We start from the raw sequence: 13,002 nt of genomic DNA, 5'->3' as shown, positions 1-13,002 counted from the left end.
TTTTGTTTATTAGTATCTATATCATTGGTTACATTGATTGAATGATAGGAAATCATCCACACATATTTATGGAATATGAGAGAACTTTTAAAAGTTCGTGGAAAGTGGACTTAGATTTATTTTGGGATAATTTGTGAAATCCATACACAAGTAGATCTTCATAAGGTTCATGAAATGTATGCTATGAAAAAACTATATATGGATTCCAAATCTTTTGTATCATTTTTCTATGATCTGTTTGAAGTGTCCTTGTAATGTGAATGACTTTGAAAATATGTCGATGACTCAAAATGGCTAGTATTTCAGGCATAATAACTTCAGTTCCTAAATAATCAAAACTGCCAAAGTAATGGAAAAGGAAAACATCACAGAATTTATCCTTCTGGGACTTTTTCCTGGTGAGAATGGAAAGGCTGCTGGCTCTGTGCTGGTGTCCCTTTGCTATTTGGCAATTCTCTCTGGAAACCTACTCATTCTTTTCACCATCAGGGGCAGTCACCTCGGTGAACAGCCCATGTATTTTTTCCTCAGCCACTTGTCATTCATGGATGTTTGCTTCACTTCCACAGTTGCTCCTAAACTGATCATAGACCTGTTGATTCAGCTGAACACCATTTCCTACAATGGCTGCTTGACACAGATGTTTTGCGCTCACTTTTTTGGTGCTACTGAGATATTCATCTTGGTGGCCATGGCTTATGACCGTTATGTAGCCATCTGCAGGCCACTTCACTATACGGTCATCATGAGCAGAAAGGTGTGCTGTGTCCTTGTGATGGCTTCTATTACTGGAGCTTTTATCCATTCACTCATGCATGTAGTGATTATTATCAATGTTCCCTTCTGTGGCCCCAATTGGATAGATCACTTTTTCTGTGATGTATTTCCCTTGTTGAAGCTGGCCTGTACTGACACTAGGCTCTTGGTTATTATAATCATCACCACCACAGGGGTGTTGTCTATTTTGACCTTTGTTGCCTTGGTTATTTCTTACATCATCATTCTGAACACCCTGAGGAGCCACTCAGCCAAGAGCCGCCGCAAAGCCCTCTCCACCTGTGGCTCTCACATCACTGTTGTGTTCATGTTCTTCTTGCCCCTCATTTTCACCTATGTCCCCATGGCTGATTCTGTTAGTGAAGACAAGGTGTTTGCTCTATTTTACACCATGATTGGCCCCTTATTCAACCCCCTCATCTATACATTGAGAAACACAGATATGAAGAGTGCTATGAGGAAAGTGTGGTGCCAAGACAAATGGTTTGAAGGGAATTAAAGACTCTTGTTTGGAGTGCTTTGCTGAACGAAATTCTCTGCACAAAGTGGATTTGATCCCTGCAGCAGGCACAGAGAAATTGTGTGCTATTATAAAATGTTACAGCCTTTGAAGAGAAAGACCCCTAACCTCTATCTTTCTGTTACTCGACTTCTCTGAGCCTCTATGCAAGGGGTATGGATCAGATAATTTCCAGGGCGCTCCCAGCTCTGACATTCTGGAACTTATTCAGTCCTATATGATTCTAGGCATAATGAGCTATAATACTATTACCTGGACAAATTAAAAAGACAGCATGGTTTGGATAATGTTGACTGAGACATCTGTCATAATGAGAAGCCCTAAGTGCTTCGTTTTTGAGATTTCCGTTTCAGTAAAGAAAAGACATGAAGAATATGTATGTTATATATTTTAACTCTTTACACTGACAAATTATGTTTTTCACACTGTAACTGGTAGAGTTTATGGTAGTTAGTCCTTAGTATCTAACTGGTGGTGTAGTCTAGCAATTAGAATTTTCAAACTGAGGTAATGATATCTGCAAGATGATATAATAGAAATATCTGGCACTCAGCCACCACCCACCCCTTGAGCTTCAATTTGGCAAATACTCATGTCCAGAAATAACTTCACATGAGCTATGCAAAACAAGTGAGAGACTGTAGCATCTAAATATGGCACAGAAATAGCAAAAGATGTATTGTAAAAGGTAGGAAAGTTGGTTTTACTTTACTACTTCACTCCTCCCCTAACCTGGGTGCCATGGAACGGAAAGTGATCCCCTTCCAGTAAGAGAAGACCTGGCCTTTGTCTCAGACTCTAATTTTGGGCCTAGCCCATTAAAACCCAGGACTATGCAGAGCCCTGTGGCCTCAGACTCTAGTTAAGTACCAGTACCAGTGGGCAGAGCCTCTGGCTCACTTTAGTGCCATTATGAATCCTGCAGACCCAAGGTCCAGGTTACCTGGAGGACAGTCTTAGACACTTCCCTGCCGTCACTCCAATATAATGGTGCCAGTCTCTACACCACCCCCTCTACCAGGCCAACCTCAGCTCTAGAATCCTTACTGTTTCCTTACCATTAGGCTGATGTTCACAGACTCAGCCTTCAAACTGATGACTAGATATGTAAACTCCTAGCTAGTACCCATATACTAAGTCTCCAAGTGTGTTCCTGTCTTAGGCAGGATTCTGCAGGCTCAGACTCCAAGCCTGCCCCATAGCTCCAGGTTTCAGGCTTACTCCAGTACCAGACTGTCCCACATGGCCATAATCATCAGACCGTAACCAGATCTAGTCTCCATGCTGATCCATATGGATAAAAACTTTTGAGAGGGTAGCTATCGTCTGAGTTTCCAAGTTCTCCCTAGAGTTATAATGGAGCTTGTGGATACAGGTTCTAGGCTTTAGGAGGTTCTGGCCATACTCCAGTGGAAGGTCAGCACCCCTGGCCTCAATTTAGTACCAGTGGACACAAGCTCCAGGTCTCCCCAGAGTCAGGTGTATCCTTGGGCCCCATGCTCTAGGCCAGACCCTGGAACCACAAGATCAATAGCTATAGTCCAAGCTTGTTCTTGTAGACTCTAACATTGGACCTTCCCCTGAAACTCAAGTTCTAGGACCAACAACTTCCAGGTGATTCTTCACAGACTTAGATTCCAGGGCAGCACCCACATGCACCATATGCAAGATGACCTCAGTGCATTCAGTCTCCCTGGAAATCCCCATAGCTCCAGGCACTAGACCAAATTCTGACAGGCCCTGGAATCCATTCCAGTCCCCACATAGCCAGGCTCCATGTCTGCCAAGCATCAAGCCGATTTTAGATTCTAGGCTAGTACTCATGTCCCTAGTTTCCAGACTGCATTTCTACTGGACCCCAGTGTCAGGCTGGTCCAATGTATTAAGATTCTAGGGTCATTTATGAAGAATCAAGATGCATACCAGATACCATGAATGCAGGAATCAGGTTTTCCCCTGAGGACTACATCGCCAGGCTTGAATAAACAGTAAGCTTCCTATTTAAGTGCTCAGAAACACTTGCAGACTTAAATTCAGTGCCAGATCCTATGTACCCAGGCTCTAGGCCAACTGCTATGCACCTTCTTAATAGGTCTATCCCCTAAGAAACCAGGCTCCAAGTCCTATCTTATGGGCTCAGGCACTAGGCATATCTTCCCGTGGGATGAGAGACCAGGTGAGCTTGGTCCAATGATTCCAGCATTAAGCTTGCCTTTGGACCATTACAGAGCATTTGACAAGAATCTTGCATATACTTTCTGATGTAGGGTATGCATAGATAAAACCACTCTGCAAAGCCTAGAATAAATCCCTCCTTCAAATGAAGATACAGATATGATGCTAGAGGAAACAAAAACAAGAATTGTAAGTCCAGCAAATGTGAAGAATAGTTTCCTAGTAGGAGACCCCCCACCCCCAAATAGATATATATGAACTGCATGATGGACAACTTAAAACCTTATCCCTCTTAGTATTTTTTTTGTTTGTTCTACTTAATACTTTTGGTTGAATACTGTAATCAATACACAGTTATTCTTAAGTGTTGAAACTTAACTGAAAAGTGATCCCTGTTAAATATAAAAGTGGGAATAAGAGAAGGAAGAGATGTGCAATTTGGGACATGCTCAAGCTGCCTTGCCCCAAACAGTAGAGTTAGAAACATACCAGGGGATTCCAATTCAATCCCATCAAGGTGGCATTTACCAATGCCATCTCACTAGTCCAAGTGATCAATTTCTGTTCACAACTGATCATAATGATAGGACTAAGAGTCAAAGGGATCACATAAACAAGACTAGTATCTGAAAATACTAACCGATAGAATAAAAAAAGGGAGAAAACGATCCAACATGGGAAGCAGGATACACAGCAGACTCATAGAATGGCAGATGTCCTAAACAGCACTCTGGCCTCAGAATCAGCCCTTAAGGCATTCGGATCTGGCTGAAAAGCCCATGAGAGTATTTCAGGCATGGAAACCTAAGACACTCTGGCAAAAAAAAAAAAAAAAAAAAAAAAAAAAAAAAAAAAAAAAAAACCAAAATGAAAGATTTCCGTGAGTGAGATCCCAGTGGAAAGAACAGGTCATCAAAGAAGGAGGTACCTTTCTCTGAAGGGAGGAGAGAACTTCCACTTTGACTACGACCTTGTCTAAATATGATCAGAGTCAGTGAACTCAAAAGGCTTCCATAGCCTTGGCAACTCATGACAAGAGCCTAGGGTGATTACTGATGCCATAAACAAGAGTGTCAATTTGTTAAGTCAACAACAAGAGTCACTGTGCACTTACTCCTCATGTAGGATCTCTGTTCTTAATGTGTTGTACATTGTGATTTAATGCTATAACTAGTACTCAAACAGTATTTTTCACTTTGTGTTTATATATGGATTCAAACTGTTGAAACCTTTACTTAATATATGCTAAGCTGATCTTCTGTATAAATAGAATTGAAAATGAATCTTGATTTGAATGGAAGTGGAGATGGAGCGGAAAGGGGAGGATTGCGGGTGGGAGGGAAGTTATGGGGGAGGGAAGCCATTGTAATCCATAAGCTGTACTTTGGAAATTTATATTCATTAAATAAAAATTAAAAAAAAAAACTCAAAATAATTGTTGTAAAGCAGCTCAGTGAACATTAAGGAAATACAAACAATGATGAAAGTTACAAAAATAATGAAGCGTTAAAATGAAAAAATTAACAGCGAGATTGAAATTATACACAAGATTATTTTAAAAAGTCTGTGACAAAAAAGGAATTGAAAGATAAGTTTGATATGAGCTATATTTTTTAATCCATGTGCAATGTTTATAGCATGCCTATTTCCACAAACATTTTGAAGAACTATTGCATATTTCAAAAACAAATTTTGAGGCTGAAAAATACAATAGCGATAATCAATAGGAAAATGCAGAAAGCAAAGTAAAGGATCTGGGAATTCAAAGACAGATTAATCAAAAACACTTGTATGGAATCAGAAGAGAAAATAATAACAATGAGAAGGAATGTAGGGACTTAAGAAACTTAGGAGACAGCAGCATCAAAAGATTAATTATTTGAATCAGTGAAGTAAAAATGGTTAAGAAAGATGGGGGTACAAAGCTTACTAAGAAAATAATGGCAGACAACTTTGTTAATTTGGAGAAAGATTACTTGGGTAATGCATTCATTGAAAGAAATAGTGGCCTTCATTGAAAGAGCATGCACAATCATTCCAGGAGTATGGAACTAGGAAGTGGGTAACAGATAAGGATAAGTAGAAAAGGAAGAAGTATATCGGACTCCCAAGTGCCCAGCTGATCCTGATGGTAGCAATAATCAGCAAGTTATCCAACAATGTTCCCAAAAAGAAAAGCAAAAATGCAATGAAAATTATTGTCTTTCTAAAAGGATCCTGTGTCAACCCTAGCAGAAATAACTCAATCATATTATTACTCAGCTTCATGGCTTCATGAATGAGGAGATGGAATGAGTGTGAAGTGGTTTATTTGCAAAACACAATGCATTTGATTTAATTATTTTCTGTGAAATTATGGCATATTTTAAGCAAATGAAGTCATGGTGCTCTTAGAGATTACTGAATATGTAAAGCAACAGTAAATATTACTCATTGAGTAATTCTGGTTACGTTTTCTTAGTAAATTATCTAAACAAGCTTGCTTTGCCAATTTTAAAAGGTTTCTTTAGCGTTAATTTTTGAGATGCTATATTTTAAATTTGCATCATAAGAATTAATACTATGCTGAATGTGAAGTTTCACAAGTATAAAGTGAGAAAACCCCAGTTTAATGGGAACTAATATACATTAAATGTTTAAATAATCACAGATAATTAACACTATAGCAGCATAACATTCTTAACTGCATCATAGAATATTATGGGTCACAAAAAAGATTGTAAATTTGTTATCTTTCTGCTACAAATACAACCACTTTTTAGTTTTGACATGATCTGATTAATTTTACCACTTTTATGTTTGTAAAGTTAAGAAATATGGCTTCATTTTATTGTCCTTCATCTTTTTCATATTAAAGTCTTAGGGTTCATCTCTTAAAGGTGTCAGTTAGAACTCAAAAGGCTTGGCAACTCATGACAAGAGCCTAGGGTGATTATTGATGTCATAAATAAGAGTGTCTATTTGCTAAGTCAACAATAGGAGTCACTGTGCACTTTATCCTCATGTAGGATCTCTGTCCTTAATGTGTTATACAATGTGAATTAATGCTATAACTAATACTCAAACAGTATTTTACACTTTGTGTTTTGGTGTGGGTGAAAACTGTTGAAATCTTTACTTAATTTATGCTAAATTGATCTTCTGTATATAAAGAGAATTGAAAATGAATCTTGATGCGAATAGAATGGGAGAGGGAGCGAGAGATGGGAGGGTTGTGGGTGGGAGGGAAGTTATTTGGGGGGAAAAGGCATTGTAATCCATAAAGTGTACTTTGGAAATTTATATTTATTAAATAAAAGTTAAAAAAAGAGGCATGGTAATGAGTAACTGACTTCATTCATTTTGCCTTGATTCTGTTCAAATTCAATGATTATTAATTTTTAAATGTAATTTTCAACAGATTTCTTTTCCAAATTTGAAAATAAAAACTGACATGAGGTTTGCTTTCCAAAATTAGACTGTTCTCCAAATTTTCTATGCAAAGTGATGTTGGAAGGAACATTTTGGAAAGTAAAAATATGGACTAAATTTTCATGTCTTAAGTATAAAATATTAACAACAACAAGAGTCACTGTGTACTTACTCCTTATGTGGGATCCTTAATGTGTTGTCCAATGTGAATTAATGCTGTAACTAGTACTCAAACAGTATTTTACACTTTATGTTTTTGTGTGTGGGTGAAAACTGATGAAATCTTTACTTAATATATACTAAATTGATCTTCTGTATATAAAGAGAATTGAAAATGAATCTTGATGTGAATGGAATGGGAGAGGGAGCAGGAGATGGGAGGGGTGCGAGTGGGAGGGAAGTTATGGGGGGAAAAGCCATTGTAATCCATAATCTGTACTTTGGAAAATTATATTTACTAAATAAAAGTTTAAAAAATCAAAAAAGAAATGTGTGATTTGGGGTAAGAATATTGAACTGTAAGGTAACTGAGTCTTTATACCTTAATCAGCACAACAAACTCATTTTTCTTTGTTCATTTAAGAGAGCCATCTGTCATAAATATTGATATTTGAAAAATAACTAGGAATTGAAAATAAGAAAATGTGAAATCTCTCTGTTTCCACTTATCTATGATTTTGGCCACCCATTGTGTGTAGTTTCATATAGTGTTATCAGTATTATTAATGTTCTCATTTGCAGGATAAGCTTATTTCTTATTTTCTTTTCACTTGAACATATAGTTTTAAGATAAAATAAGGAAATAAAACATAAGAAGAAACATAGGATTATTTAGCATGGTGATAACTACATGTCTTTTAAAATTATTTAATCAAGAGCTTCGGAATTAGCTCCTCAGCATCACTTGCAGTTTTGAGGTCCATTTCAAACTACACGAGTTTCAGGTAAACATACTACTTAATCATCTATTTATGGACATCTTTCAGAAACGTTCCATGGGGCCCCTCAGTACATTTTAAGGTTTCCTTTTGACTCTTCAATGAAATTATTTTATTTTGTAATTTACAGTGTCGTGAGATTGAGAAAAGAGACCAAATGGTTCTCAAATCAATGAGTATTTATTGATCTGTTATAATCTGAGCAAATTCAAGATGTGTCAGTAGCATAAAGAAAGTTAGTAAATACTTCTGGTGGGATTTGGAATAGAAAGATAGAATACAGGATTAAAAATAGACCAGTGCAGGGTATTCAAAATCATCTTGCCCTCTGCCTCTTTCCAGTAATGCCTTTCCAACTCTAACTGGCTCCACCTTCTGGTAAAACAGGATAGTGCAGCTGAGAAATATACCCTATGTGGCTGTCATTTACTGCCTCGTGACAAAGAAATCCTCTCTCCTGCTTTCCAAAGGCTTTCTTTGTAGCTCTTCATATAACAGTACATATTACTGTTTACTGCGTAAGAATGTATGGCGTTAGTTTTAATTCCCAGAATAAGAATACGGGCAAACTAAACGTTTTCAGGATATTATTCCCTGGGCCGGCACCTTGGCGCAGTAGGTTTATCCTCTGCCTGCGGTGCCGACATCCCATGTGGGCACCGGTTCTAGTCCCAGCTGCTCCTCTTCCAATCCAGCTCTCTGCTATGGCCTGGGAAAGCAGTAGAAGATGGCCCAAGTCATTGGGCCCCTGCACTCGCGTGGGGGACCAGAGAAGCTCCTGGTTCCGGATCGGCACAGCTCTGGCCGTGGCAGCCATTTGGGGAGTGAACCAGTGGATGGAAGACCTTTCTCTCTGTCTCTCCCTCTCATTGTCTGGAACTGTACTTCTCAAATAAATAAATAAAATCTTTTTTTAAAAAAAGCATATTATTCCCACACTTCAAATTAAAGGCCTTCTATAAGTGGGCATCCAGTAACTGTCTTTAAATTCTGCATTCTGCCCTGCCTCTGAAATATAATAGCGTTTATCTCATTGTTTTACTCTGATCTTATTATAAAACCCATTCAGATCATCAATTTACTGACACTTTCTATCTATACAATATGTTGGAGAGACAAACATGATCCTGGTTTATAACTTTAGGCATAAAACAAAGCGAAAACTACACAGAAACCTGAGATTTATTTTTACAATAATCTCGTAAATCATTTCTACAATATAGAGTAGTGTGTATATATGTGTGTATATATATATATATATATATAGTATATATCCTATATAATGAGGGAAAATTCATTTGGTAAGAATTTGGACTCCAAAACATGTAAGAAACTCAAGTCTACAGCAATAAAGCAAGCAGCCTGTAGAAAAACTGAGCACATGACCAGAACAGACATTTCTCAAAAACAGACATAACAATGGCCAACAAGTATGTGAAAGCATACTCACCATCAATAATAATGAATGGAATGAACACCCAACCGCCATGAGTTATTATATCATACTTGCTTGGATGAAAAATATAACAAGTATTGGTGAAAATGTGAAGAAATTAAGATCCAATTTTACACTGGCAGGAATGGTAGCACACTATGGAAAGTGTGAATTGTCCTAAAAATAAAGTTATATATTTTCTAGCAATCCCACATATAAATATGCATTGAAATATTATCTACATAATTGAATATTATATATAATTGAAATGAAATATCAAAGAGGTAGCTGTCCTCCCATCTTATGTGCAACATTATTCACAATAACCAAGATAAAAAATAATTGAGTAAGCAGCTGACTGTAGGGCCAACTCTGTGGTCAGTAGGTTAAGACACAGCTTACAATGCTTCATCCAATATCACAGTGCAAGTTGGAGTCCTCAGAAGATAGTAGAAGATTGATTGTACAAGTACTTGTTTCCCACTCACCAAGGATGGCAATGAGGATGGGGTTCCTGGATCCTAGCTTCTATCTTACTCAGTCCTATGTCTGTGATTGTTTCAACAGTGAATTAACGGAGGATTCCCTCTCTCTCTCTCTCTCTCTCTCTCTCTTTTTCTCTCTCCCTCTATCTCTTTCACACGTATATACACACTCACACCCATTCTTTCTCTCTTATGACCATTTTCATTTTGTGATTATTTGCTTTTAGACTTTCATAGAGCATTTTAGTTTCAAAGAAAAATTAAATTTAACATGTGGAAGGTTTCTTTTTTAAAAAAAATTATTTATTCCAGCTGAAAGTCAGAGTTACACAGAGAGAGAAGGCAGGAGAGATAGAGAGAGAGAGAGAGAGAGAGAGGTCTTCCATCCACTGGTTCACTCCCAAACTGCCGCAATGGCAGGGGCTGTGCCCTTCTGAAGCCAGGACCTTCTTTCAGGGCTCCCACGTGGGTGCAGGGGCCCAAGAACTTGGGCCATTTTCCACTGCTTTCCCAGGCCACAGCAGAGAGCTGGATCAGAAGTGGAGCAACAAGATCTCAAACCGGCACCAATATGTGATGCCAGCACCGCAGGTGGTGGCTTTACCCACTGTGCCACAGCGCCGGGCCCTGGAAGGTTTCTATACACATTTCATTTCCAAACATGCTTGGCTTTCTCCACTATCAATATGCCACCCCTCAGTGATCCAATTGATACATATAATGCATCTTTATTGACACATCATTGTCACTCCGAGTCTATAGTCTACATTTGCGTTTTGTCAGTATTGTCAATATTATGAGTTTTGAAAAATGTACAAAATGGAGTAATCTGGAAAACATCATGCTGAGTGAAACCAGCCAGTCCCAAAGGGACAAATATCATACGTTCTCCCTGATTGATGACAACTAACCGAGCACGAAAAAGAAAGCCTGTTGAAGTGAAATGGAGACTATGAGAAACGGTGACTTGATCAGCCCTTGCCTTGACTGTTGATGAACAACTTAATACATTATCCCTTTTAGTATTTTTTTGTTCTACTTAATATTATTGGTTGAATTCTGTAATTAATACAAAATTATTCTTAAGTGTTGAAACTTAAATGAAAAGTGATCCCTGTTAAATATAAGAGTGGGAATAAGAGAGAGAAGAGATGTACAGTTTGGAACATGCTCAATCGGACTTGCCCCAAATGGTAGAGTTAGAAACATACCAGGGGATTCCAATTCAATCTCATCAAGGTGGCATGTACCAATGCCATCTCACTAGTCCAAGTGATCAATTTCTGTTCACAATTGATCACAATGATAGGTCTAAGAGTCAAAGGGAACACATAAACAAGACTAGTGTCTGCTAATACTAACTGATAGAATCAAAAAGGGAGGGAACCATCCAACATGGGAAGCGGGATACACAGCAGACCCATAGAATGGCAGATGTCCTAAACAGCACTCTGGCCTCAGAATCAGCCCTTAAGGCATTCGGATCTGGCTGAAGAGCCCATGAGAGTATTTTAGGCATGGAAAGCCAAGACACTCTGGCAAACAAACAAACAAACAAACTAACAAAAAAACCGAAATGAAAGATCTCTGCGAGTGAGATCCCAGTGAAAAAACACGTCATCAAAGAAGGAGGTACCTTTCTCTGAAGGGAGGAGAGAACTTCCACTTTGACTACGACCTTGTCAAAATATGATCAGAGTCAGTGAACTCAGGGGGCTTCCATAGCCTTGGCAGCTCTTGACAAGAGCCTAGGGTGATTACTGAGGCCATAAACAAGAGTGTCAATTTGTTAAGTCAACAACAGGAGTCACTGTGCACTTACTCCTCATGTAGGATCTTTGTCCTTAGTGTGCTGTACATTGAGATTTAATGCTATAACTAGTACTCAAACAGTATTTTTCACTTTATGTTTCTGTGTGGGTGCAAACTGTTGAAATCTTTACTTAATATATGCTAAACTGATCTTTTGTGTATAAATAAAATTGAAAATGAATCTTGATGTGAATGGAAGGGGAGAGAGAGTGTGGGGTGAAAGGGACGTTATGGGGGGAAAGCCATTGTAATCCATAAGCTGTACTTTGGAAATTTATATTCATTAAATAAAAGTTAAAAAAAAGAAATACTATTTTCAAGGTCAAAAGAAAAGAAAAATGTACAATGCCTCTATCTAATTTAATTTCAATGTCCTAAAATTCCTCAGTGAACTATGTTCTTCCCTTCCTGCCCCCAATCACTCTAATAAATTTTTTTACTGTTTTCATAGTTCTATATTTTCTAAAATCTCAGAAAGTTGGAACCATACATTAGGCAATGTTTATTTAGGTTGGATTATTTCACTTACTTTTATTCATCTAAGTTAATTCCATGTCTTTTCAAGGCTCCACAGCTCAACTCTTTATAATGATAAAGTGATGTTTTTATATCCTAAAAAAATCTGTTATAAATTTGAAAGATCGTAAGTTGAACAATCATAAATCCAGATGCTCCTCTACTTATGATGGTGTTTGATCCTTATAAAATTATTTTTGAGAAAAAAAATTAAGCGGAACCATTTTAAGTCAAAGATCATCTGTATACTACTTCATTATCTGTATGTCACAGACTACATGCACTCATTAACAAAGAACATCATAGAGCAATGATAGACATCCATGCATGGTTTTGCATGGATATGGTTTCAGCTCATTTTGTTGGATACCAAGCAGCATGATTTCTGGACCAGAGGGTAAGTGTACGTGTGCTAGTTTAAGAAAGTTTCAGTTTCCCAAGGTGTACCATTTTTCATTACCAGCAGCAACTTGTAAGTGTCCCAGTTGTTTCAAATATCTCCATGCATTTGTGTGGTTGAGTGGTTTTATTCTGATTGTTCTAATAGGCTGTAGCAGTAACTTCTATTGTTTTAATTTGAAGATCCTTAGTGCATACAATATTGACGATATCTTTATATGCCTATTTGCTCATTATGTGTTCTCTACCAATTGTACTATTTTAAATCACTTTATTTTTGAATACTGTCTTCCAAAAGTGTATGTGCAAACTATCATGGAAAATCAAGGAGAGAGAAAGATAGAAAAGGACTTGAGAGGAGGATAACATCACTAAGTGTTCAGTAATCCAATCTGTTAACAAAATTTGTACTTACAACACTTCAATAAGCACTTGGGCCATCTTCTGCTGCTTTCCAAGGCACATTAGTAGGGAGCTGGATTGGAAGTGGAGGAACTGGGACTCAAACCACACTCCGATAGGGGATGCCAGAGT

At 37.8% G+C, this 13,002-nt stretch overlaps 1 protein-coding gene across 1 annotated transcript; it reads left to right on the top strand.

Annotated features, from left to right (window-relative positions):
- The first annotated feature begins 349 nt into the window (after positions 1-349).
- Positions 350-1,276, top strand: LOC100356088 (olfactory receptor 4P4-like). Its single transcript, XM_002708889.4, has one exon. It carries the CDS (start codon positions 350-352, stop codon positions 1,274-1,276), a length of 927 nt encoding a protein of 308 aa, XP_002708935.3.
- Positions 1,277-13,002: the final 11,726 nt, after the last annotated feature.

This window comes from Oryctolagus cuniculus, chromosome 1 (assembly GCF_051225735.1).
Source record: "Oryctolagus cuniculus isolate XC-2025 breed Fujian yellow rabbit chromosome 1, ASM5122573v1, whole genome shotgun sequence".
NCBI classification, from domain to species: Eukaryota; Metazoa; Chordata; class Mammalia; order Lagomorpha; family Leporidae; genus Oryctolagus; species Oryctolagus cuniculus.
Note: the sequence above shows the minus strand (reverse complement) of the source record. Positions and strands in the feature narration are given on the sequence as shown.

Excerpts from the sequence above, each read along its gene's own strand:
- LOC100356088 (XM_002708889.4), top strand. The coding sequence starts at position 350 with ATGGAAAAGGAAAACATCACAGAATTTATCCTTCTGGGACTTTTTCCT.